The sequence below is a fragment of the Cydia pomonella genome, chromosome 18, assembly GCF_033807575.1.
Source record: "Cydia pomonella isolate Wapato2018A chromosome 18, ilCydPomo1, whole genome shotgun sequence".
Taxonomy (NCBI): Eukaryota; Metazoa; Arthropoda; class Insecta; order Lepidoptera; family Tortricidae; genus Cydia; species Cydia pomonella.
The window spans coordinates 14,359,509-14,385,506 of record NC_084720.1 but is presented as its reverse complement, the minus strand read 5'-3'; the positions used below and the strand labels follow the sequence as shown (position 1 = coordinate 14,385,506).

The window sequence follows — 25,998 nt, the reverse complement described above, 5'->3', positions numbered from 1 at the left end:
GGTATGAAACTTCCAATACAATAAAATTTAGCGAACTCTTTAACGGTGACAGACGGTTTGGTGCAAACGACCCTAGGTAATTTCATTACAAAACAAATTAATAGCTTGGGTAGTACCTACTTAAATTTGTCACCTTGTTTCAACATTATATACCTACGATAAATCACGCTAAGAATAAAACATTAAGATACGAGTATATATTTAATAATATAACAAACAATAACAATCCATGTGTTATCTGTTAACGGCTATTAAACAATACATGTAGCAAATAATGTACACATAATATACGTCATATTTTTTGCGGGTTTATTTAAACATTATTATACAAACATGAAAATACAAATGGCGGAATTAATGCCATTATCTACTAGTTTACCATGGGCTAAACCGAAGGATTTAGTTGGTGCAGGGTCAAACAGAATAAATTAGTCAATGCATATTAGACCTATAGATGATTAAGAAATGTACCTATTTCATAAAGGGGAAAAAAAGGAATTCGTGATTTTTTTAAATGCAAAGTAAAAGTTTACGGCAAGAGGTGGCGTGGAAAGTAAAAAAAAAACTGTCTTGTTTCATAAATTACTGAACTAAGCTAGAGTTACTACAAAAATCAATAGCCGGTCACCTGGCTAAGTTTCTTTAATTTAGTGTAATTTCGATTGATATCATTAAGGCTTAATTTATTGTAACTTTTCCATACAAAGACAAAGCCTAACTAAGTTGGAGATCATACCAGACCGTACCAGACTGGTGGACTGATATGAATGCCCTTTGAGTATATCCATACTATATCATATATGATGTTAATATCATTCACATTCACTTCACTCATTCATCAGTTAGCAGCGCATCGTCGAACGGACCGCTCGCGTCATTTGTTATTGCATAAGTTTATTTGTTTTGACGCAGCTGTCAACCGAGTTAGGTGAGTTTTTGAATCGGTTTAAACTGTAAATTAATCTGTTATGTATACTGTTGTAATAAGGTGCGTTTTCGTGTGTCGTTCTATAATTAATGCACCAAGCCAAGGTGACATTTGTATGCGTATTGGTTTTGTTGTCATAACAAATTTTGTTTTAACCTATTCGCGAAGTTTATTTTAACTGTTTGCCCTATTGATAAAATATATTGTGTTTGATGTTTTAATTTTGAATAACAAATTATTTACCTACGATACAAAAACGTGATCTTCGTATCTCCAATGAGTCTAATCTTATGAGATAAGGAAAACTGTAGATTACTTACTCAAATGATAGAATCTGGTTTAACTCTAACTAACCTCTCAACTTAGGAGGTCCCATTAAAAAAGCGACATTTTATTATGACATAAAGCGTATTACCTATCCCCCTAAAACCCCCACATTCTATTTTGAACTTTTATTGAATAACAAAGAGTTCGTAATTCAAAAACAAAACAACTGCTTCTGGGTCTTAGCAGGCTATCACAGATTTCAGACCCAAAAGGTTTTTTTTGTGAAGATTAAACAATAAATCACATATTAGTCATTCGCTAGAACTATTCATTCTGTTAGTATACCTACAAATATAGTCGGTGTCCTATTTCGATATACTTGGAGCTTAGGAATAAGTAGTAGGTATTCAGTGCCTATATTGTAATGTTAGCACAAATAACCAATGTAAACATACCTAAACAATGCAATGCGTCAACAATGCCAGTTTTCTCCTACATCTATTTTGCTAGTTTTCTCTATATAAATGGGCTTTTTCTTCCCTGCTAGGAGGGATCAAAGTGTCACTTTTATGTTCTAGGACATTTTATTGCCAGTAGGTATAAAATATTAAAACAATGAAATCAATATAGTCATAATCGATTACAATTTCTTGATAATCGATTACGTGCATAGTATTTTTCTAACTTAAATAATATTTGGTCATAATTGTAAAAGCGTACTTATTTAAAATCTATTAATTGCTTATTTTAAATAAGTAAATTAATAAAATCGTGTAAAATTATATATGTTTTAGTAAAAAAAGTAATAATATAATTGTAATAACTTCATTATTATTTTGACATTATAGGTCTCCTCAAACGCGGGCATACTTGTCTATGAAAGTAAAAAAAAAGTTAATATTTAAAAAGTTTTGTACAAATATTTCAATAAAGTAAAAATACGGTTTTGTATTCTGTATTTTGTGAATACTTAGGTTAAATCAAATTAAATCAAAGCGTTACGTTATAATAATGAATATAAGTGACATCAGTCTTCATAGTGCACTTCCGAAGCTTTTGGTTCAAAGGGTAAGAGCTAATTAGTTACCAGAAAAATCTACAAAAATAATACACTTGATTTTAATTTTATCATTTTAGGTGTTTGCTGTTGTCTTAGAAAATATATTACATTCCACGGTACATACGAGCTATACTTTTAATTTGTTAGTAGGTAGGTACCTAATGTAGTGATGCTTAAAATAAATAATGTTGCTAATATATGTAATTTCGTCATAGGGGATGTGAAAAACAACATATGTCACATGGTATCAAAATTCCTACCTTGAATAGAATAGAAGACACGAATATTTTTTTTTATTCATACCAATTTTTTGTATAGCCTAGGTACAGTCAACCAATTTGAATTCTAGGCTACTATAGAACCTTGTCGCTTTAACTACTCTATACATGACATGCATCACTCAATAAGCGCTGTCGTCGAAGTCATTATGACATGGTTCTATAGTGGCCTAGTAATCAAATTGGTTGACCGTACATTATATAAGTGCACATGTATGTATTTAACAATTATAAATCATATATAACAATCATAAGTAATATATAAGCAAAGGGTTAGATAATACATAGGTAGGGTAGAAAAGGGGTTTCAATCGATGTGTGGAAGGGCGGCACCGTCGTCGAACCCAAGCCACCTGGCAGTGGACTTAAACCGGTGGCGTGTGCCTCGGATACACATGCTGGTGGCACGTATAACAGCGATACTGATCCTGCATCTCAGCCAGAATAGAAGAAGCCTTTAATCAAAAACGCATAATTTAAATTTGGCCTTGGGCGTTAACATTTGAATTCCTTACTACGCTCAGGTTTTTGGATTCAATTCAATTTATTTTCAGAACACGTGTACGTTCCATAGCATAGTTAGTATCAAAATACTTTTAAGCTACTGTTCGTATTCAGGATTCCTTTGCTTCATTTAGGATTCAATGTACACTCACGCAGTAAATGTATCATTTTGCTCCCTTGTCACAATCCTATTCCTTATTATGTTGTTCCTAGGATCTAACGCCCCCTTTTCATTGCTCTTGATTGGATTACGTCATTATCAATTACTAAACGAGTCACATGTACAGCACATTAAACTTATATGTACCTAAATAGTATTAAACTCTTTTGAATCTAACCACACAAATCAATAGAAGTGGTATCCTACAAAACAGGCGGTGTTATACGATTGTCGACTTTGTAAGTAGTTAAGTTAAAGTAAAGTAGTAGAAGGTAAATATTAGGATGGCATGAATGACAAACAATGTATTCAGTTAGGTTTTGGACTAAGTTACCTAATCGATGTCGCGGTTGGATACAACATTCAGTAGGCGTTTCGCGGGTTTGTTTCTAGGTCTGAGAAAGTTTGTGCAGTGTAACCGAACGCGAGCGTGTATATTTTATTTTATTTAGTTTTATTCAATGACCAAAGCAAAATCCAAAAATGCACTAGGAGAAACCTACGTTTTCATACAAAAAAACACTGGACGAAACCGACATTTTCATCCAAAGTGTACAAAGAGCATCCATAACAAACATCCTCCAATAACATATACCTACTACTTAGCATAACTTGTCAAAATTCACGCGACTTTATATATACATCAAGCTCGATTTGATATATGGAATCGCCAATCCAGTAAAACGTGCCAGATGTTTTGAGCGCAAACGGGGGTTCAATTAGCTTCGGAATCTTCGGATCTCGTGCGCGAATTAACGAATTAACCTCTAGGCAGAGTAGGCAACTGCTTAGAGCTCCAGCATCGGCTAGGGATCCCACGCGGCACAATAAGATTGATATATTTCATAGCCGATGGACATGCGAAAAGGAGGGTGTCTGATTGCATTACCTTAGGACCCCGACATGGTTCATCCGGCCCTACCTACTGTTAGTTCAACGAGGTAAAATAGAGGTAGTACAAATATTTTACTAATGGACGTTCCATTCTTTCAGAATATTCTCAACCATGGGTAAAGTAGCAACAGCAGATGCCATGCGGTTCATGACAGAGTGTCTGAAAGCGGTAGGGACAGCAGCAAAGGCAGCGGAACAACAAGCAGAGCTACTGTTGCAGGCAGACCGGCTAGGACACCCTAGCCATGGCATGAACAGACTTGGTAAGAAAGAATCTCCTCAACATTCAGAATGGCTGAAAGCAGTAGGTATTGTAGCTAAGGTGGCAGAACAACAAGCAGAATTTCTGCTGTAGACAAAGCGGTTTGCAAACCCCAGCCATCAGCCATGGCATGAACAAACATACTAGGTAAGATAAAGAGTGACTGAAAGCGGTAGGGATGGCTAAGGCGATGAAACAGCAAGCAATAGACCAACTGCTGCATCACCTCAGTTGCTTCCGGCTTGGACATCGTAGCCATGGTACACACACGACATGACACGGTTATAATCTTTTTATGGTGAAATGCTAAGATTTTTGGTATTTTCGAGACAGTTTCTTCGTAAAATCCTTTAAACGTTTAGTATATACATACAACTATAATGTAGGTGCATATGATTAGTGCCATCATAGCTACACGAAATCAAAAAGCGCTGGAAATTGTATTTTATCTGTTTCATTTTCAAACGCAGTTTAAAACATTAGCTACAAATATAAATAATGAAGTACGTTTTGTAGAAACATTCAATTAAATACCTACTTGCATTCAATTTGAAGGCGTTAATTCAATTCCATTGAATTCACATTCTTATCAGTAAAAATAAGTCACTTGCATTACATATTAAAGGCTGATTTTTGCAGACACTTGTCAATAAGGAAAATTTTAAAATAAGGTAGATATTTTTCCAGATAAGTATATTATTAAATCAACATGTTTTTATTTGATGTTTTCCTGTTGTAAATGCACGCATTGACCTTTCCAGAATTCTACATCAACGACATTCTAAGCGGTGCCTGCAAGCCAAACAACCAGCCAAAAGTGTTGAAAGAGAACGCTTCCACGGCCCTGGTAGACGCTGACAATACTCTTGGTGCGGTCGCTAGCCATTTTGCGATGGACATTGCTATTAAGAAAGCAAAGGAGACTGGAGTTGGTTGGGTTACTGTTAAAGGTAAGAACAAAAAAACTACTCCTCACTCCAATCATCACTTGACCAGAGGGCCTTCAGTGACGGCCTTGGCTATAGCGATAGGTCCGTAGGTTTCAATTTATTTCATTTCAAATAGATACAAACTATTTTCGGTACAAATATCTGGCGGCCCTGCCCATAGATGCGCTTAAGTCTGTTCTAGAGCATGGTTTTTGAGAGATTCGCTATTTCGAGATACCTCTCCAAGAAATCAATAACCGGCCAAGAGCATGTCGGGCCACGCTCAGTGTAGGGTTCCGTAGTTACTCTTCCGTCACAATAAGCTAAACTGGAGCTTAAAGTATAGTAAATTGTTAACCAAGGGATGAAACGGTACCTTTCACCCGAGTTAAACAAATAGGTAAATTTGCATAATCAGTACCTAATTAAAGTAAGTCTTTTTACTATGAAGGGAAAACTTTTTGCGATAACTCAAAAACAGCTAAACTGATCATGTCCGCTATAGTTTTCATTTAATGTCTTTCTTAAGCTCTACTTCCACGATTTTTTTCATATTTTTTGGACCTATGGTTCAAAAGTTAGAGGGGGGGACACATTTTTTTTTTCTTTCGGAGCGATTATCTCCGAATATATTCACTTTATCAAAAAATGTTTCTTCAAAACCCCTATTAGTTTTGAAAGACCTTTCCAATGATACCCCACACTCTAGGGTTGAAGCAAAAAAAAAAATTCACCCCCACTCTACGTGTGGGGGAGGTAAGGTGACTGTGGGCAAGACCGGCATACTTTATTTATTTTTTACTTTGGAGTATTCTAGCTCCGTTAATTATTCACTTACGTGACCGCTTGTAATCACATACGATGAAGAATTTCATGAATAATAGTTAAGCTATAGTGACAGATCATTTTAATCATAAATTAAGCAAAAACAATAGTATTTTTAAAAATTCGGCGAGCAGACGGACTTCCCATGTAGTTTAAGGTAAGTCCGTCTAGTAACGATATCAGCCATACTATGGGTGCTTATGTGTTCGTATTCGAATCCTTACAAAGAATGAAACAAGACAATGAAAAGTGTACTCTAAACTTGTTAATATAGGGTTTAGATTCGAAATAAACACAATTTTTCTTATTAAAAGGTAAAGGCATATATTACGAAAATGGGGTGGTAAACCTTTTTTGGAAAATAATTATACGTACTTATTTTTTGAACTTCTCAAATAAAATACCAATAGTCATTTTAAATTTACTCGTTTTTAGGGTTCCGTAGCCAAATGGCAAAAAACGGAACCCTTATAGATTCGTCATGTCCGTCTGTCTGTCCGATTCTGTCACAGCCACTTTTTTCCGAAACTATAAGAGCTGTACTGTTCAAACTTGGTAAGTAGATGTATTCTATGAACCGCATTAGGATGTTTACACAAAAATAGAAAAAAAACAATAAATTTTGGGGGTTCCCCATACTTAGAACTGAAACTCAAAAAATCTTTTTTCATCAAACCCATACGTGTGGGGTATCTATGGATAGGTCTTCAAAAATGATATTGAGGTTTCTAATATCATTTTTTTCTAAAATGAATAGTTTGCGCGAGAGACACTTCCAAAGTGGTAAAATGTGTGTCCCCCCCCCCCGTAACTTCTAAAATAACAGAATGAAAAATCTAAAAAAAATATATGATATACATTGCCATGTAAACTTCCACCGAAAATTGGTTTGAACGAGATCTAGTAAGTAGTTTTTTTTTAATACGTCATGAAATTAAAAAAAAAAAAAAAATTTTCATCATACCCATACGTGTGGGGTATCTATGGATAGGTCTTCAAAAATGATATTAATGTTTCTAATATCATTTTTTTCTAAACTGAATAGTTTGCGCGAGAGAACCTTCCAAAGTGAAAAAAAGTGTGTCCCCCCCCCAGTAACTTCTAAAATAACAGAATGAAAAATCTAAAAAAAATATATGATATACATTGCCATGTAAACTTCCACCGAAAATTGGTTTGAACGAGATCTAGTAAGTAGTTTTTTTTTTAATACGTCATGAAATTAAAAAAAAAAAAATTTTTTCATCATACCCATACGTGTGGGGTATCTATGGATAGGTCTTCAAAAATGATATTAATGTTTCTAATATCATTTTTTTCTAAACTGAATAGTTTGCGCGAGAGAACCTTCCAAAGTGAAAAAAAGTGTGTCCCCCCCCCTGTAACTTCTAAAATAACAGAATGAAAAATCTAAAAAAAATATATGATATACATTACCATGCAAACTTCCACCGAAAATTGTTTTGAACGAGATCTAGTGAGTAGTTTTTTTTTTAATACGTCATAAAATTTAAAAAAAAATTTTTTCATCAAACATATACGTGTAAGGTATGTATGGATAGGTCTTCAAAAATGATATTTAGGTTCCTAATATCATTTTTTTCTAAACTGAATAGTTTGCGCGAGAGACACTTCCAAAGTGGTAAAATGTGTGTCCAAAGTGGTAAAATGTTGAACAAGATCTAGTAAGAAGATTTTTTTTTAATACGTCTTAAATTGTACGGAACCCTTCATGCGCGAGTCCGACTCGCACTTGGCCGCTTTTTTTTAAATTTACGGAGATCAAAGAGGGTTACATAAATAAACTCATAGTAGTAGCAATTTTAAACTACGAACACCGTTTAAGTTTAAATCAAATAGTGATTGGCAAATCAAACTCCATAACACAAGTAGGTACCCTACATACGCAAATTTTCAGGATAAGTAAGGCGAAGAACCCACGTCACATAGCGGCGTGGCACGCGCGGTACAGCGTTGGCGTGGCGCGTAACCGTGTATCACGGTGTAGGCAAAACGCCTAAACCACGATAAGTACAATAAATGTTCCGAAATAAAAAATACGTACGGACTGATATGGCTGCAATGATTTTAATCTTCAAAACTGTCAAGAAAATATGACTACAGCCGTATTCTAAAATTCAAGAAGAGTAAAAAGGGTAATAATATGTGTCATAGGTATAATAATATAACATATGAAGGCGATGTTCATGGGTTCGAATCCCGGTAGGGGTATTTGCTTGTATAATCTACACAGATATTTGTTCCTCCAGTCATGTTTGTTTTTGATGTATTTATCTATATAAGTTTGTATATGTCGTCGCCTACCACCAATAGTAAAAGCTAAGCTATGCTTAGTTTGCGAACAATATTTAATTATTTATTTGTATTTTCTTATTTGTATTTTCGGTTACATAGTGCTGAGGATGAAGAACACATTTCTTTAGTAGGTAGTTTCGAGATTAAAATTGTTAATAAACACAAAACACAAACACCATGCGCAATGTCGTAAAAATGCGTATCTGTAGTAACCTTATAAAATCTTAATAAATAATATTGAAGCCATTTAACAGTTGGTAACCTCTGACTCAAGGAAAGTCCGGCATATGACGGACTTGCCTGGTGCATAGTAGACGGACTTTCCAACTTAGCAAAATTTTAATGTGATGAATGATGGAACGTATAATTACCAAACTAAGCCAATATCTGATAATTTAAACACATAATAAAGATTACCGGGTCTTATATTACTTACGTAGTCAATTTCTGGTGCAAAATCTTGTCACAAACTATTTTTAACAATTTTATTTGCAGAGACTGTCGCACTATCACTTCGAGTTCCATACACGTAATGACTTGTTTACGCGGATTGCTCTGAAGTTCGTTGTCACAGCGCCATCTGTTTTAGAGTGAGGGAACTAGGGCGAAAAACTGACTTATAAACTTGACGCCAAAGCGGCAAACGCTTTCTAATTCAAAAGTTATAATGTGTTGACGGACTTGCCTTATAGACGGTCTTGCCCACAGTGACATTACCCTAAAAAAAAATTTTTTTATATTTTATTGTACGACTTTGTCGTTTTTATTGATTTATATATCCATGCCGAATTTTAGCTTTCTAGCACTAACGACCACAGAGCAAAGCCTCGGACAGACAGACAGACAGACAGACAGACGGACATGGCGAAACTATAAGGGTTCCTAGTTGACTACGGAACCCTAAAAATGGTCCTCGCTCCGTGTTATCTTGGATTTTTCTGGTATTTGGTGTGCAACCAATTACCTAGTAAATTTCAGGGAGTAGGTATTCAAAAATAAGCATTACCTAACTATCCTTCCAGGGTCTAACCACAATGGCATGGCAGGGTTTTGGGCCAAAAAGGCATCAGATAAAGGACTCATCGGCATGGCTTTCACCAACACCTCACCTTTACTCGCACCTACTAGAAGTAAAAAGGTATGTACACTCAAAGCAATGAAAATGGGTCACTTACACCATCTGAATGTCAATGTAAATGTTATCTTAATGTCAAAAAGACATAAGTGTCTTGAACTCGATCACTTATTTCTAGTGTGTGATCGAAACCGGATTTTTGCCGAAACCAGAAAAAAACCGAAGGTTTCAGCGCGGCCGGAAGCTTCGACAGTTTTTTAGACGATTATTTTATTGTTTCTGTTTGGCACTATGGTTGACTGCATTTTGGCATTATGTCCGTCATTTTTACACAATTGTGTTTCTTTCTGCAATAAAGTAAATAAACCGAACCTTCGGCCGAAACATGATTTTTATGCCGAAACCTACCGAAACCTAAACTTCGGTCGGACAACTAATTCTAACGGATCCTAATTTCTTTAGTACCAGTTTTTATTCAATCAAGTGACAATTTAGTCCCGTTGGCAACTCACTCACTCAACTCAGCGGTTATTTTTGGAAGCAATTAGCGACAAAAAATCGCATTAGTAATTTCTTTATTAGTATCGTACACACCTACTCCCACCAATATGCCGTAGCTCGCCACTTTGGCGCTCAAACAGTATTGTAATATTTAAGAGATTTTCTTAGTCTTACTTTTTTATTTAATTTCAGGCAGCATTAGGAACGAATCCGCTTTCAGTCGTTGCTCCAGGATCTAACGGGGAGACCCTATACGTCGATATGGCCACAACTGCAGTTGCTGTTGGAAAGGTAAATATAAATAGTTAATAATTTAGTCTGCCATAATCTACTATTTTTATTTATTTGTGTCTGTGAGTAAGTAGCTAGAGATAAATGTCAGCGTACTCGTTTAAACAAACAAGATTGTTAATCTCATCGTTAAACAGACGTTTGCAAGACTCAAACTCCCGACTCCAACTATTTACGTCAGACAAGTTATTATTCTATTTTTTTAAAGATAAAAACAGTCAATATTTATAATAACTTATCGTCCTTTTAAATATATAAACTTTTATAATTGTTATCAACCGACATAGTAATGTACACAATCAGGAATATATTGAGTAAAATAAAGGTTATTAAAACATTTGTACAGTAGGGTTCAAAGGTGCATGGACAATTAAGTTACGAATTCATTCATAAATTATGCAAATTTGAACCTGATGGGTATTTACGACATTATTGAATAAGTACCTGTTTTCAGATTGAAATTCAGCGACGAAAAGGTGAACCCATTCCAAGCGGCTGGGCGCAAGGTCCAGACGGCAAGGAAACTACTGACGCCAACTTGGTACGTATTTGGAGCTACAAATAAATGGCTCGTACATGAATGAGCTATAGATTTTTTTTTTATGTTTTAATAATTTTCATAAGTAAATTAAGGAAGATGAAGTCCTGCACTTGTTTTTTAGTTTTTTCTCACTTACACCATAAGGTTTTCTTTTTGTATTACCTATAGATTGATGAATAATGTTGAATACTCAGCCTGCAAAAACTGCTAAAATCATATCCTTTTAGATACTGAAACAATCCATTTGTTAGTTTACCTTCTTCGTGGTCTAACCTTACAACCTGTTCACCTGATATTTTCAACAAAGCTTCTTACCTCTACATATATACCTGCAGGCGTTCGAAACTGGCTGCTTGATGCCGCTAGGAGGACAGGAACATACGTCTGGTTATAAAGGATATGGTCTGGCAGCTATAGTGGAGCTCTTTTGTGGAATCAGCTCAGGTACTGTACCTGTAATTTAATTGTAATGTTAGATTAGAAAACCGTCAAAATGATATCTATTTAAACTGGTGAGATAAATATACACCATTATATAATTTTTTTACTGAAGTCGCTACTAAATCCCGTTTTAGAGATAATTGGGAACATTTTATTCATACAAAAAACAGTTTCTCACCCTAAATGCGATTTCTACTAAAATTCCCATTTCTACTTCTTCTTCCTCGCGTTGTCCCGGCATTTTGCCACGGCTCATGGGAGCCTGGGGTCCGCTTGACAACTAATCCCAAGATTTGGCGTAGGCACTAGTTTTTACGAAAGCGACTGCCATCTGAAACCCAGAGGGTAAACTAGGACTTGTTGGGATTAGTCTGGTTTCCTCACGATGTTTTCCTTCACCGAAAAGCTACTGGTAATTATCAATTCATATTTTGTACGTAAGTTCCAAAAAGCTCATTGGTACGAGCCGGAGTTTGAACCCGCGACCTCTGGATTGCATGTCGCACGCTCTTAAATTACCGCTAGGCCACCAGTGCTTCATCAAGATTCCCAGTTAATTCCTTAGCTTGGTAGGTTCATCCTTTTTTGTCGTCGTTCGTCCTCTTCGTTTCGATGCCGGGGCGAGAACTTAGATTTTGATCATTTCATGAAATATCATTTTAGTATTGATCACTTCATGATCTGGTTATGTATGTTTCATGATGTGGCCATCAGATCATTTCATGAAATGATTGCAACATCATGAAATAAGCAATTCTGAGAGCTGACCACGACACCGACACTGTAACACTGTCCCCTGAATAATTACCAAGTGTAATTTTATAATTATCCTTAGAAAACCTGAGAAAGGAAAGTTATGTAGGCTTTTCTTCTTTTTATTCTAGGATCTAAATACGGCCACCACATCCGCTCATGGTCCCACAGCGGCGACGGTGGCCCCGCCAACCTTGGGCACTGCTTCGTGGCCGTGGACCCAGAATGTTTCGCCCCAGGCTTTGGAGACCGTCTCGCTGAGAGTATGAACCACTGGAGGCATTTGGAACCGGTGAGTCATACATCCTGCTTTGCTATGTTAGACCACTGACATTAGGAACTTGTAACGGTGTACCCTGAAAGATTGGCCCGATGCTTGGAGACCGCCTTGCTAAGAGCATGGATCACTTCAGACACTTGGAACGGATGAGGCATGTCATCCATGGCCTGTAGTGACAGTAGACCGTCAACCTCGGGCAATGTTAGGTGAGCCAGAATGCTTCGTCCGTGGCTTCGGAGACGAGAGACCCTCAGCTTCATTCCGTCAACCCCAGAACACATCGCAGCATTGAAGCATGGACAACTATCTAGAGATAGGCCTGAGTGTGGTTCATTTGATTTAAACACGCAACCTTCTGGAACACTGGTTCAGTCCCTCTAAGGGCTTCGTCTAAGGATATGACGATGTCGAAGCCTTAACTGAAAACGAATAAAATTAAGACTTTCTGCAATTAAATGCTCCCATTTATAATCGGAGGTATATAAGTTGACTGTAACCACACATGATATTATAACATTACTGACCTAATTGTAGGTTGTAACATAGGAACTAATTTATCGCTGAGACTCATTCAAGGTTACGATAATAGGCTATTGTCTCTTCTTTGTTTAATAACATTGTGTTAAACAAACGAGTGAGAAACAAAACATGTTGTTTTGGTGACGTGATGACCAGACAAGTGATGTCGCTACGATGCGCTTAAGGACCATTGATTACGAATTAACTAGAAATGAGGACAAACGCGCAAAGTTTAACGCAGATGGCGCTGTAATCGTTTAAAACATGTATTTAGATAATTATGCCAGATCTAAGGAAATATAAACTATAGAGTACACAGATTTTTTTTGGTTCCATGAAAAATATGGAATGGAAGGAAAGATTTCACAATGACATTCAAAAATTGCAATCGTCTCTGAGTAAAGATTAGGTATTTTTTATATTCATATAGGGCGTTATTCATTAATGGTCTGTCAAAACTAAGAAACCTTTGATAGTCATTTGTCCCTATCTGTCATTTTGACATTTCCGCTAGAAAGGGATAAAAATTAATAGAGGTTTGTAAGAGTTTGCAAACTTTTATGAATAAGGGGGTCAGACTTCACCGGGTGCAAAGTCAATACAAATGTTTCCTTTATTGTATATTGCTGGGCGCCGCTTGGAATTCAATTCGGAAGGATCTTTTATTGCCACTACATACATACAAGCGGCAGGCTGTAATAAGACGTATGTTAACGTTTTCAAATACCGACTTACCGGGAAAGAAAACGATTTACCCTTTGGAAACCATTTTTAATTGTTCTCCAGATCTTACATTATTTTATGTATTCTTCTAGACGGACCCCACCCTGCCAGTCCTAGCACCAGGAGACAAAGAACGCGCAGCGGCGAAAGCCTGCGACGAAAATGGAACCGTGTCTTATGTGCAGCAGCAACTGGCAGCTAGTGAAGCACTGGCTAAGAAGCTTAAAGTCACGCCTATGAAAGTGCTTTAACGATACCCTTACTGACGAGCCTCAACATCTATTTGCCTCTTTGTCACTCGAATATGCAAGAGCGATGGAGATTGACGTATACTTTCTTAAAATGTCGGTTTTCACGGTCGCGGTCGGCAAAAAACTCAAAAAAGCGGATGGCAATCGACCTTGAGATTATCGTTACTCGTTTCTCGCTGACCTATCTACATTCCTTCCTTCTTTTCCTTTTGCCTTTTTCCCATTATTTGGGGCTGGCTTGTCACATGGCGCCATCTAGTGGTGCTAGCGTAATAACTTCGTTGTTTCTTTTTATTTCTCTTAGTGTTATATTTTTTTTTAGAAATATGAAACATGATTTAATTTAATTAGTTTAGTTACAAATATAAATAGTTGTATTTCAGCATTTTTTTCTGGATATTGTGTCGTTAGGTAATGAAACCTACATGTTTTAAAAGGTAGCACAATTTGAATGACAACACACAGTTCTGGCTGAAAAGAGCACTAAATTTGAAATGTAGGGAAAAAAAAGAAGGAGAAGAAAAGACGGCATTGGTTTGTGTCAGAATACTGATTGTTACAAAAATTAAAATAGATATTTATAAAACTCAGCGTGGAGATTTATTGTCGCCATACGAGTATATAGTTCCGGAGATTCAGATTTTGGTTTCTGGATTTTAATAGGTCGAGGCAAATGTTGCTTTCCTTTGCCAAGTTGCTGAGGAAAGAGGAGCGTGCCCTTGAGCGTGGCAGGCTGATGTAAGAGACGGGTCTTCTCTTCGTCCAGTTCGGGACGCCTTCACGGCCATTGTTACGAGTTCCAACCCAAATGCTATTTTTGACTGCAGCAGACTTTTCTGTCGTCTGTCTTGTTCGTCAGGCGGAATGCAGAGGAGTTAATTCGGAGGAATAAACATCGTCTGTGGCAGCAGGTATGTGTTGGCCCTTTGAAAACCTTTGAAAACCTTAGGAAATCCTTTGGAAACCCTTAGAAAATCCTTAGGTAGCCCTTAAGAAGCTCATAGTTTACTTGTAGAACAAGTTTTGTCATTGTCATAGATCGGTAACCTTTTGCTTTTGTCACATTTATAATGAATAATTTTAATATCATAATCAAGGTTTACTGAGGTCTGATGGACAGTGTTGCTTGCTAAATTTAATGCTTAGGTGTAACTTTTCATATAATAATTACCAGAATAAAATTTAATTAAACAACTTGTTTGTTGGTGATTTATCCTATAGTGTAAGAATACAGATATTAATGAACCAACAGCTCTACCGTTAGCAGTCTGAGCTAGAAGTTGAATTTTTAGGGTATGTAGGAGTTTTGAAAGAAGAAATAAAACAACTATCAAGTGAACTCTTGTGTTTTCTTTCCTTTACTACATCCCTAGGTATTATGTAACCAGCCGGGTACATTTCATAGATTTACAGGTTACAGGCTCTCCTCGTTCTCATGCGCCAGGACCGTATCCTGTGTTGTCTGTGAGTTTAAATGGGCTCGATACCTCCTCCAAGTCCTCTTTTGGTCTCCTGGCGGGCCAGCGCCTTTATCACGACATGGTCACCGTCGTGTCTCATAATATGCTCATTTGCCCATACTACCTCAGCGTCTGTTCGGTGAGTTTGTCAGATGGGCGCTATTTAGAAACTTCTTCTGATGCAATCTTACAACTTACACCCGCAGTCAGTCTCAGCATCATCATTTCGATGGTATGAACTTTCTGTTCGTGCACCAATTTCAGCGCCCAGCACTGCCGGTTTATCTACATTCTACATTATAAAAGTAGATTAAGATAATATATTTATTAATTATTAAGGTAATTTTGTTTAATACTCTAATGTTATGTTATGAAGAATTATATAAGTATATTGAATTGGACCAATAAAAGAATAATATCACTGTGTAATGGTGTTTTAATTTCTAAAATATTTTTTTTTATATTTCGTAAATAATTGTACATTATTATTCTTTAAAAAACCGTCATTCACGCACCGATTTGAAATGTTCATTTTATTTCTCACGGTATATGTTTCATTGGTAATAAATAATAATAGGCTGCGAAACATGCATATATCTTGCATCAAGGCGATTTTAGAGCCGGATCAAGCTGCATGGCATGTGCCGTGACAAAGTGTGGAAATATCATTGATCGATTTAAAACTTAATATTAATACGCGATTAAGTCCCGTTTGTGTTAGATGATAATCATCATTGATGTCTAATTTTTGTGATAATAGGGTGTTTATAATGTCACTTCCCTTATTTTGTCGTATTCAAATCGGTGCAAAGGTAGGCAATGGGTTCTGTACAACATTGCAGCCTAAAGCAGAGACGCTTTCCAGATAGATTTTCGTACACTGACCAGCCTGTTGCTATCTCTTTTGCACGCGTATAATTATATTGCTGTCCCGCCCATGATGCCGGTTGTCAGTGTCACTGTGCGAGTTTGACAGCAATATACCTAATTGTGCGCGTGCAACAGAGATAACAACAGGCGGATAGATGTACGAAAATCTATCTGGGAATCGTCTTTTCTTTAGGCTGGCTTATTTTCCTGCCTCTCCTTATAGTAATGTCTATAACATCTTATTGTTACATCATTGAATTGAGTGTTGGTAAACCTATAGTTTTCTATAAAGGAATTGTACCTACTTACTCGTATCTGTATTAATAGAAGACCATAATGCTAAAACCACAAACAGACAATAAAGTTACGCAACCAGTGCCATTGCGTCGCGGGCATGCATTGCGAGTAAAACAAGGACCATGTCTAATCGGGACAGACCAAAATATCGCTACTCATTCATCAATCTCTGCAACTTGGCAATCTAGCTACGAATATTGTTTATTTGTACTCGAGTAAGTATTTACTGATGGTCAAATTAATTTGTGTAGGTACCTATCTAATAAGTAATAAGTCACTTAGCAGTTTGTCAGTGTCAGTGGCTCGACTTGACCAAACATTTTCACACCAATCAGCCCAAAGAAGTCCATTGAGGTGTCTGAGGTACATAAGGCTACCCCAATGATCGACACAATTGTGGATTCCTCATTCAGCGACCGTCGTCGGTCCATCTATATGTTAACGGCACCAATCATGGGACATTTAAGAGAAAATAATGAGTATTTCTGATAATTTACCGACATCTGTAAAATTTCTACTGCTTTATGCTTTAAAGGTTAAATATCCAATTAGTCCTTTATGGTCTCTATTTATTTAATTAAAGCGACGGCAGTTGGGTTTCATTTCAATATTATTAACCAATTAAAACTATGGTTTTTTGTTCCAGCCATGGAATGTATGGCGCCCTTAATTTTCAAATTAACAAATAACAATGATAAATTAAACTTAAGCAGCTCTTTGGCTCTTGTTTATGGTAAAATGTTGGCACCGATTTAGAACTGATGGTAAATACTTGTATTACAGGATTTATTTATACCATCGCATTACTGGTACCTGTTACATTATAGGGTTGTTTACATAGGAGCTAATAACACAAAGATGCTCCTCGGATCATGCTGTACCTTCCTGTCCACATATCGCATCGTCCTTAACCTTAATTCTGCGTAGTTCTTTCTTAACTTGACGAAGTAAATAGCCCGTAGTGGAAAAGGTAGAATTAAATGTCGCCTCATTGTTGGTGTAATCAAGTAGCTGATAAGATAACACTGATGTTCTCGTGGACCAGCAAGTGAAAGCATTTGTCACAATCACATAAAAACTTGAAGGCAGTTTTGCCTGCAATATCTACGGAATTCCAAACTTGGAAGAATAGCCCTTATGGTGGGAGTAAACTAACGTGGCCGTCTTCTTTTAGCATATATAGCATCCGCATTAGTGTGATAACCGGGGATCATTCGTATCCACACATATTATCAATATCATTGCTACAAATGCATAATTTTGAGCATCAAGCTAGTGGGGCTTCATCATTAACGGAGTGGCGTATTACCTAGACGGGAAGACTGTTTGGCCGCTTGGATACTTCCGTTGTTTTCACCGGACAACGGACCGTGTAAGCCGACTAAGTAATTTTTTTTTGTGGCTTACGACAGCTACACCCAAGAAGACATCGTCGCGTTAAGATACGTTTCCACGTGTGGGGGTGTTTGGATTGTCGTGCCTGAGCTTGCAAGAGCTTGTTGTGATCCGGACCGGTGTCGGTTTCTGGATACAGATCAAAACTGAGCTAGTTGAGAATCTTTGTCTCAAGACTACAATACTCTTGAGTGGTAAACCACAAATGAAGTTTGTACTGACTTGGACCTTGTGGACGCCTGCCAAGTCTCGGCAGGCATGTAAACGTAGCAATAACTCGGACAATTGTCCGGTGAAAACAGTAGAACAAAACGCCTTCTATTATATCTATAGCAATTTACTTTGTGATAATACATGGTACCTACGTCAGCATCAAAAGTAGCGGATCAAACAAGGTGTCAAAAGTATCTACACTATCTATCTGTAACAGCTTAATAAAATGTGATGGTTCTATATGTAGAATAAATTAAGACGGTAAAATATACACTTTTGAACGTAAATTTTAGGGATTTATCTATATTTGGAAAAAATATCCGGAATATCAGATACTTTTGGCGCGTTGTTTCATCCGCTACTATTGATGCTGACTGTACATAAAAAAAATTGCTAGGTACGACAGTGTGTTCTAGTTTACATTGTCATTAAAAACCAACACAATGTCATTGACATTTAAATATTAATTAAACTGTGGTCGTGATAAAAGATAAGCCGCGGACCGTTAGGCACGAACCAGCTGCTTGCTTTTTAATATACCCAGCAGCGGAACTGATTGTTGTCATTTCACACTAGAAATACCTAGGTATCATTAATATCATTTTTGGTACAAGCTTTTATCGCTGACTGTAGATATACTTTTTTTCCATAGGCAACTAATACTCATCGAGACAATTCTAAAAACCCCAAACACAATTAGGTTGCGTTGTTTTATCACAGAGTTCCTATGGCTACCTCCTGTCTCCATCATCAAATTAGCTTGATATTGCATTGTCACCCGACTTACATATGTATGCAAATTTTCAGCTTCATCGCAAAGCGGGAAGTGGGCCAAATTTAACTTGCATTTGGAACCACTACGGGGCCTTAAATTTCACAGGCATTTTCCTCAGAAACCATAAATGTACGTGTTTTTGTGAGGCGGTTTTTGGGAAGCCTAGCGTTAAGAGCGTGCGACTTGCAATCCGGAGGTCGTGGCTTCAAACCCCGGCTCGTACCAATGAGCTTTTCTGAACTTATGTACGAAATAACATTTGATATTTACCAGTCGCTTTTCGGTGAAGGAAAACATCGTGACTTCGCGAGGGAACCGGTCTAATCCCCATAAGGCCTAGTTTACCCTGTGGGTTGGTAGGTCAGATAGCAGTCGCTTTCGTAAAAACTAGTGCCTACGCCAATTCTCGGGATTAGTTGCCAAGCAAACCCCAGGCTCCCATGAGTCGTGGCAAAATGCCGGGACAACGCCAAGAAGAAGAAGTATTTTGTGAGGCGCCTTTTTTTTAATTTATTTATTGAGAAGTTCTACAGCGTTTACAATGAATAATATACAAAAAACATGAGTACTTATAAGCATAGCCAATAACAGAACTCCCTGGAATTTACACAAATAAAATATCATCTGTGGGTAGACTTGTGATTTGTGCTGTACAAGAATTGTAAATATAAATTAAAGTGTACATCTTTAAGATACAAAGAAAATAATATAAGAAAAAAAAATAGTTACTGAAACCTGGGACTTAACGATTACTGAGAGCCTACCGATAACATCGAAAATCGTTATCTGCCTCTCTGTCGCCCATGCATATTTTATTCGAGCGAGAGAGGCTGATAACGTTTTTCGATTTTTCGATGTTGACGGTAAACCCTCTGCCTCCCAATTAACAGTCCTACGGAAATTGCCTATGATGTATTTACTTATGGTTATAAATTTAAGTGCTTGTGTATGTGTAGGTATTTAGAAAACTACTATTTACGTTACGCAAGTGGGAAGCTACTGTAGTTATATTTATATGAACAATGTACGAAGTTTAGTACCTACTACCTACCTAAAAGTTTAAAAATTAAGTGTTCGCGCTCACTCGATAACTAATTTCATTCGGTCGTTTGCAATTTTATGATTGCGTTGATTGCGATTTGTGAATGCGAGCTGTGCGAGCGATTCAACTCGGGCAACTCGGCGCATCGGCTGTCATTCAGAGTCAGTCGCCGCATAGCACCTCGACTCGCCCGAACTTTGCTCTGCGCTCCTCTCACTCTGCGCGGCACGACTGCGCGGTAGCATAATTTTTTAAATGTATACCGATAACCGTGTGACTAATTTATTTATTTTAAAGTAAATTAATTAATTTTAAAATAGGATCTCTATTTTACATATTTTTTATCAGTACGTTTGCCACTTTCCTTCACTTTCTCTGCGTTGACGTTGTTTACGCGTGAGTCAGGTTAACTTTGCTGTCAGTGATTCGTATTGTTGTTTTGACATTTGGTGTTATCTCACGGTAATCGTACTGTTTTGACTTAATATCGTAAATTAATAATAAAATCGTAGGCAGCGAAGGATTGGTGTGTGTAGTGATTTTAAGTGGGTTTAGAGATGCGAGGAACAAAGTGATATTCTTTATGTGATCTGGTTTTGGCGACTGTGGTCTTGATAACGCCAGTTTAGACTGCAATGTTTTGTGCTTGTGATTTTTAAAGGATTTATTTTTACTGGGAATTGAATAAGTCGACAGATCAGGTGAGTCGCTATATATTTTTGGACTTTGTGTTTTTATTTTATTATCATATGTCAATTTAAAAATGTTCGTGCTTAGGACGTTAAGACACAAATATCTAAATCCTTAGCTTATGTTCGTTTTTATAGGCTTTGCCAAATAGCAATTGGTCTTATACTCTATTATTTTTGTTTGTTTTTAGACTAGTCCCTATACCTGAAAGTCCTATCCCAGTCCTGTAGGATAAACCAGACAACACCCATAAGAACATAGTAATAGGAACCAATGGGAAAGTTCAATGAAGACACAAAAGCAGTTTGCAGTATGAAGAAGTCAAGGAACATGACCTTAATTTTATCATTATTGATAAAATAATTAATTATATTTCTTGTTTTCCTTAAACAAAATGTATTGTAGGTACTTTCTACTATTTTTCCTGTTATTTTTTCTGTTACCTATCTAAACTAATTCCATTCATAAATTTAGGTATTCATGTATAACATTATAAAAATCATGCAAAATATCACAATTTGCCTAGTCAAAAATTAGGGATACTTATTCCTAATTGGTTATATATTTATTATTCCTATGTAAGTAGTTTTTTGCTGAAACTATATCCTACTGTTGTGAGGTCATGATATTGAAGTCTAACTTAACTTAATCACAAGAACAGATACAATTTCTAACTTAACTTAATCCTGCTAAATATATATAAAGTTTGATCAGGGACTGTCTCCGTTCAAATGTAGATAGAGAGATTCATAATTACATACTAGGTCTTAGGCGAGTACTAAAAGAAAGGGATGAGTATAGTTTTGTTTCTTCTTGTTTACTGAAAAATTGGATTAGCCAGACTATAGTGAACAGTGTTACTTAAGTGCATAAATATACTTTAGTGTCATAAAATTCTTACATTTAATGATGTAATGTTATAGCTAATTTAATGACATGCCAGATCATAAGAATAAAATAATAAACAACTTATGATCAGGTGTGACTAATATGCAAACACTAGCTAATTCATAGAAGTAATACTCAATCCCTATACCTAGTACTTGTGTCTTATTTATATTGCATATATTGACACCATTATGGTAAACTTCATGAGTGTGTAAAATAATTTTTTTTAAATCATATAAAATAAATAGCAGTTACTTTTATGAGAACTTGTCTATGCTTGAAAGGGATGAAACAGTAGAAAGGTAGATATTAATTTTAAATTGACAACACTCCCAAAAATATTACCGTGGTCAATGCTTCTATAGCAGAATGTATATATATTTGTTATAAGCCATAAAAAGAAGAATAATTATTGCAATTTATCTGTATTATGGCAAATTCATCCTGGTAATTTCAGCATAGATTCATGTCATGATTCATGCACATATAGTTATTTACCTGTTATCAGTTATATCACAGAGATCCATGTCATTTCAGTGTGAATGAGTATAATAACATGTATGTGAATATACATTTTCCTCATATATGGCCTGTGAATGAATTTTGTATTATTATTTCTGTGATATAAAAAAGTAATTCCCTCTCATAACCATTAGGTTTGAAATAAAATAATCTAGGTAATAAAAGTACTTTGATCATACAAATACTAAAGTGACGTTATTGTTTGGTTACATATACAAAGATAGTTTCTTAGAAAATTTAACATTGGCCTGACTCAGTAATTAAACAAAACATTGTTTATGTATCTGTAAAAAAACCTGTTTTGTTAAAAACACTTGACCTTCGTTAGACATTAGTTAACCATACTAAACAATGATGTTATAGTAGGAGAAGCTATGAGAAATATGTCTGTCATCTGTTATTGATTTGTGATAAGAAATAAATGATAGAAAATATTCATATTGACACATTGCCAATATATCTTAGACCATTATCAGAAATTAAATTTCATTTCAATACATGGGTATTATCTGTGTCACATTTCAGTTTATATAAGTAGTAAAGGACTAATCTTATACTGTAATAGACTGCTATAAAACTTAAACCTGTCCACACTGTTAACTTCTCTATTTTTAATTATGGCTTCAGTCCAGTGGGACTATTTCGACAGTATCTAGGTCTTAGGAACTTTAAACATGACTAAAATTGTATGGTTAGTACAAGACAGTGTACAGTGATTTTATCAGCTCTTGTAAAGAGACAGCTGGACTTTACAAGGAGCACATGGACTACCGGCCGTTGACTCCATAATGGTGGTTTCAAGATTAATTCTCCATTCACTGCACACAACCACATTATTTTACTGTATAATAAGCTATCAATAAAATAAATATTATACAACATTATTACACAAATTGACTAAGTCCGATGGTAAGCTCAATAAGGCTTGTGTTGAGGGTCCTTAGAGAACTACATAGAAAACACCCATGACTCAGGAACAAATATCCATGCTCATCACACAAATAAATGCCCTTACCAGGATTTGAACCCGGGACCATCAGGTTCGTAGGCAGGTTCACTACCCACTAGGCCAAACCGGCTGTCAAACAATATCTATATCAATATTACACTTTAAACAATATTAATGAGCAAAAAACAAAGCAATTAATCACGAGGCATGGCTATCAATATGGTGCTCGAACTGGAAGTCCACACTGTTAACTGATTAGTCATACAGGGACTGACAGGGAACCAGCAATCCGACACTTCAAATTTTATTCAAGAAGATAAGGGTAGGAAGCCGATTTTTTAATGTGGCAACACTGGTGGCTGCACAGTGTTGCTGTATTAGAAGATTGGTGCCCTACTCTTATTAAATAAATAAATAAATATTATTTTGGATAAAAGTGTTTGGTTGCTGGTTCCCTGTCGGTAACTGGTGTGACTATGTACATAAAGCCTACCAATGGTCAGTCAAGAGTGTCCGTATAAGTGTTAAAAGTCACATTTATTAAAATAATAGCCACGCTACTCCGCTACAATTACTCTAGTGCCAATAATTATGTTTTATTGTTTGTTTTATGTTCCCTGTACAGTTACATCATAGTTTATCTGAGCTAGAATGGCAGCTGCATTTATCAAGTGTTTATCAGGCAATGTGTCCGCTACTGAGTTGATTAGGTTTATCATTCGGCCACTGGATGGGCATGTGGCCTGGATTTTAGGTTTTATTATTCAATTTGAGAATGTTATTATTTTGTCATATTTTCTTGAAAGTAAATAAAAATTAAATGGTTAGGAATGCTAAACCTATATTGGGTGGTAGCATTATGGTAGTCAGATAGGTATTCTGTTTTTGTTGATTTTATTGTCGCACAGCTATTCAAACAAAAAGATATATAATATATAAGAGTATCGAGTAATCGATTTTGATGAAATTTGGCACGTAGAGTGGATTACAGCCCTGGCGGGAAATGTAGGATAAGATAACTACGTACCTACTTTATTTCCGGAAATTCACCGCACCGGAAATGTACACAGTTGCCATTGTATATGTTTTTTTTTTTAACAATTATGGCCTGGACGCGAGTCCTTTAAGCCAGTGTATATGTCTATATCGTTGATTTATTCTTTATAGAATGCTCGAAAAAATCTTAACATGTACTGTAAAGGCCGTGCTACATGGCGACTAACAAAGCTTCCGACGGGTCAAGATCCAATTTGGTAGCAAATTCACTGTCTAGACGGTTGGAAATCAGCAAGGTCACTTTGGCCGGAAGCTTTGACAGCCGTGTAGAAGGGGCTTAACGCTTTGACAGTCGCGTTCAAACTCAAACTTTTATTCATCAAATGTCGTTTCATTACATACAATTGCAAATATCAGTCGGATACCTATTTGTGAGACCTTGTTTTCTTCGATTTATATTTAAAGAGTGATGGCGTCAGTAGGTACCAAAATAAAGATTCGAGTGTATCAAATAATTTTATAACAGGGAACAGTATAAAAATAGCATGTTAATAGACCGAGCTTTAATCGAACTACACTTTTATTGCTACTAATGGCTTACGACCCAATATAGTAGATGTTCAAAATGGTCGCACGCGCCGGCACCAAATACACTCAAGAGCTGTAAAAACAGGTCAATATGTATGAAAATGCTTATGTAAAGTGATCGTATTTCATTGCTTTTGATTGTACGATCGACGCCCGCGCATCCTGATAGTACTTCCTATACATACAGTACAGCTGTATCTAATGATATCTGTTCCGCATTGGCCAAGTATTGGCCAGGTACGGGAGAACTAATAACGATAATTGCGATCGACATGGCGAAAAAGTTTCGTGGGCTCAATATTTTAAACGCCGTAGTTCTTGGGGGGTTGCAACGCCGGGCCTGTGTTAACCTGGCATACATCTAGATCAGGGTTCCTAGGTAGTACCTATACCCTATAAGACTGACTAGGCCTTCTTAGGTCTAACCGCGAAAATCGAAATTTCGTTATCTGCCTTTCCATCGCTCTTGCTTAGTCAGCGATAGGGGCAAATAGACGAACGAACGTACGAAGTGGAATAGCCAAGTAGATCCTCTTGTAAAGTAAATTTACGTGTATCATAGCCGCCTTAGCCTGTCTGCCTGTCTGTCGCGCACACAGGCAATAAAAAAGGACATCAGAGCGTCATTATTAACGGGCAACCTCCACGATATTCGTAAGAATACTATCTAGAGGGGAACTGGGCTATATTGGGATTAGTCACGTTTCCTCAAGATGATTTCATTAATTGAATCGCAAATACTTATCAAATATAAGAAAGCCTATTGTTAGAATCCATATAAACCAGTTACATCATTTATTTAAATAAATAAAGTATGATTGTTCATTGATCACGCGATTGTATTCAAATTTACAAAACACAAAAACCTACAATCAACTTTAATTCCATTCCAATTAAAAAAAGCAATGTCGTCTGTTAACTTTATCGGAATAAACCGAAGTTAAGTAAACAAGTTGTTAGTTTTACAATACCTACTCGAACGTTCTCTGGGGAAATTACCCTTGGTACTAGTATATCATGTTATTTATAAGAAATCCGAGGATTCGAGTCTGAGGAAGCGGGAGAGCGTGCGCTGCAAGGGTTCCTCCTTATGTAGCTTCCTCGGACCTGGTTTTTAAGAGAATGTCAGTGCCGGATTAACCATTAAGCAAAATAAGCACTTGCTTAGGGCACCACGTCTAGGGGGGCACCAAAATCGTGGGAAAAAAAAAACGGGTAGTTTGTACATGAAACTTTGTACGTCGTGTATAGGGCACGTAAGTGCGTCTCCAACGCAGGCCTTTGCCCCTACGAGGGCCCATTCCATCAGGCTTGGATTATGCTTTTATGCTATTTTTTCATCATACTTTACCTATTGGTTCGTGGTTGATTTTTGATTTCCGGCATTCTGCAAATCTGTCAGCCTTTGGGCCAAAGGGCCTTACACACAACGTAGAGCTCAGTTTTAGAAATCTACTCGTCTTCAACCCTACGTGGAGCTTGTTCTTCAGCCTTCAGTGTCGAATTTAATAGTAG

General features: G+C 36.5%; 2 protein-coding genes across 2 annotated transcripts in view; both read left to right on the top strand.

Moving 5' to 3' along the window:
- The first annotated feature begins 785 nt into the window (after positions 1–785).
- Positions 786–14,032, top strand: LOC133527417 (uncharacterized oxidoreductase YjmC-like). Its single transcript, XM_061864418.1, has 9 exons — positions 786–928; positions 4,191–4,354; positions 5,115–5,303; positions 9,446–9,561; positions 10,192–10,290; positions 10,745–10,831; positions 11,167–11,275; positions 12,157–12,317; positions 13,640–14,032. Exons 1-9 carry the CDS (start codon positions 801–803, stop codon positions 13,796–13,798), a joined length of 1,212 nt encoding a protein of 403 aa, XP_061720402.1. The 5' UTR covers positions 786–800; the 3' UTR covers positions 13,799–14,032.
- A 5,949-nt stretch (positions 14,033–19,981) lies between these two features.
- LOC133527546 (probable beta-hexosaminidase fdl) overlaps positions 19,982–25,998 on the top strand; it is a 172,721-nt gene continuing 166,704 nt past the window's right edge. The window contains exon 1 of the mRNA XM_061864600.1: positions 19,982–20,551. The gene's annotated coding sequence lies outside the window, so the exon portion shown is untranslated. The remainder of the gene's footprint in view (positions 20,552–25,998) is intronic.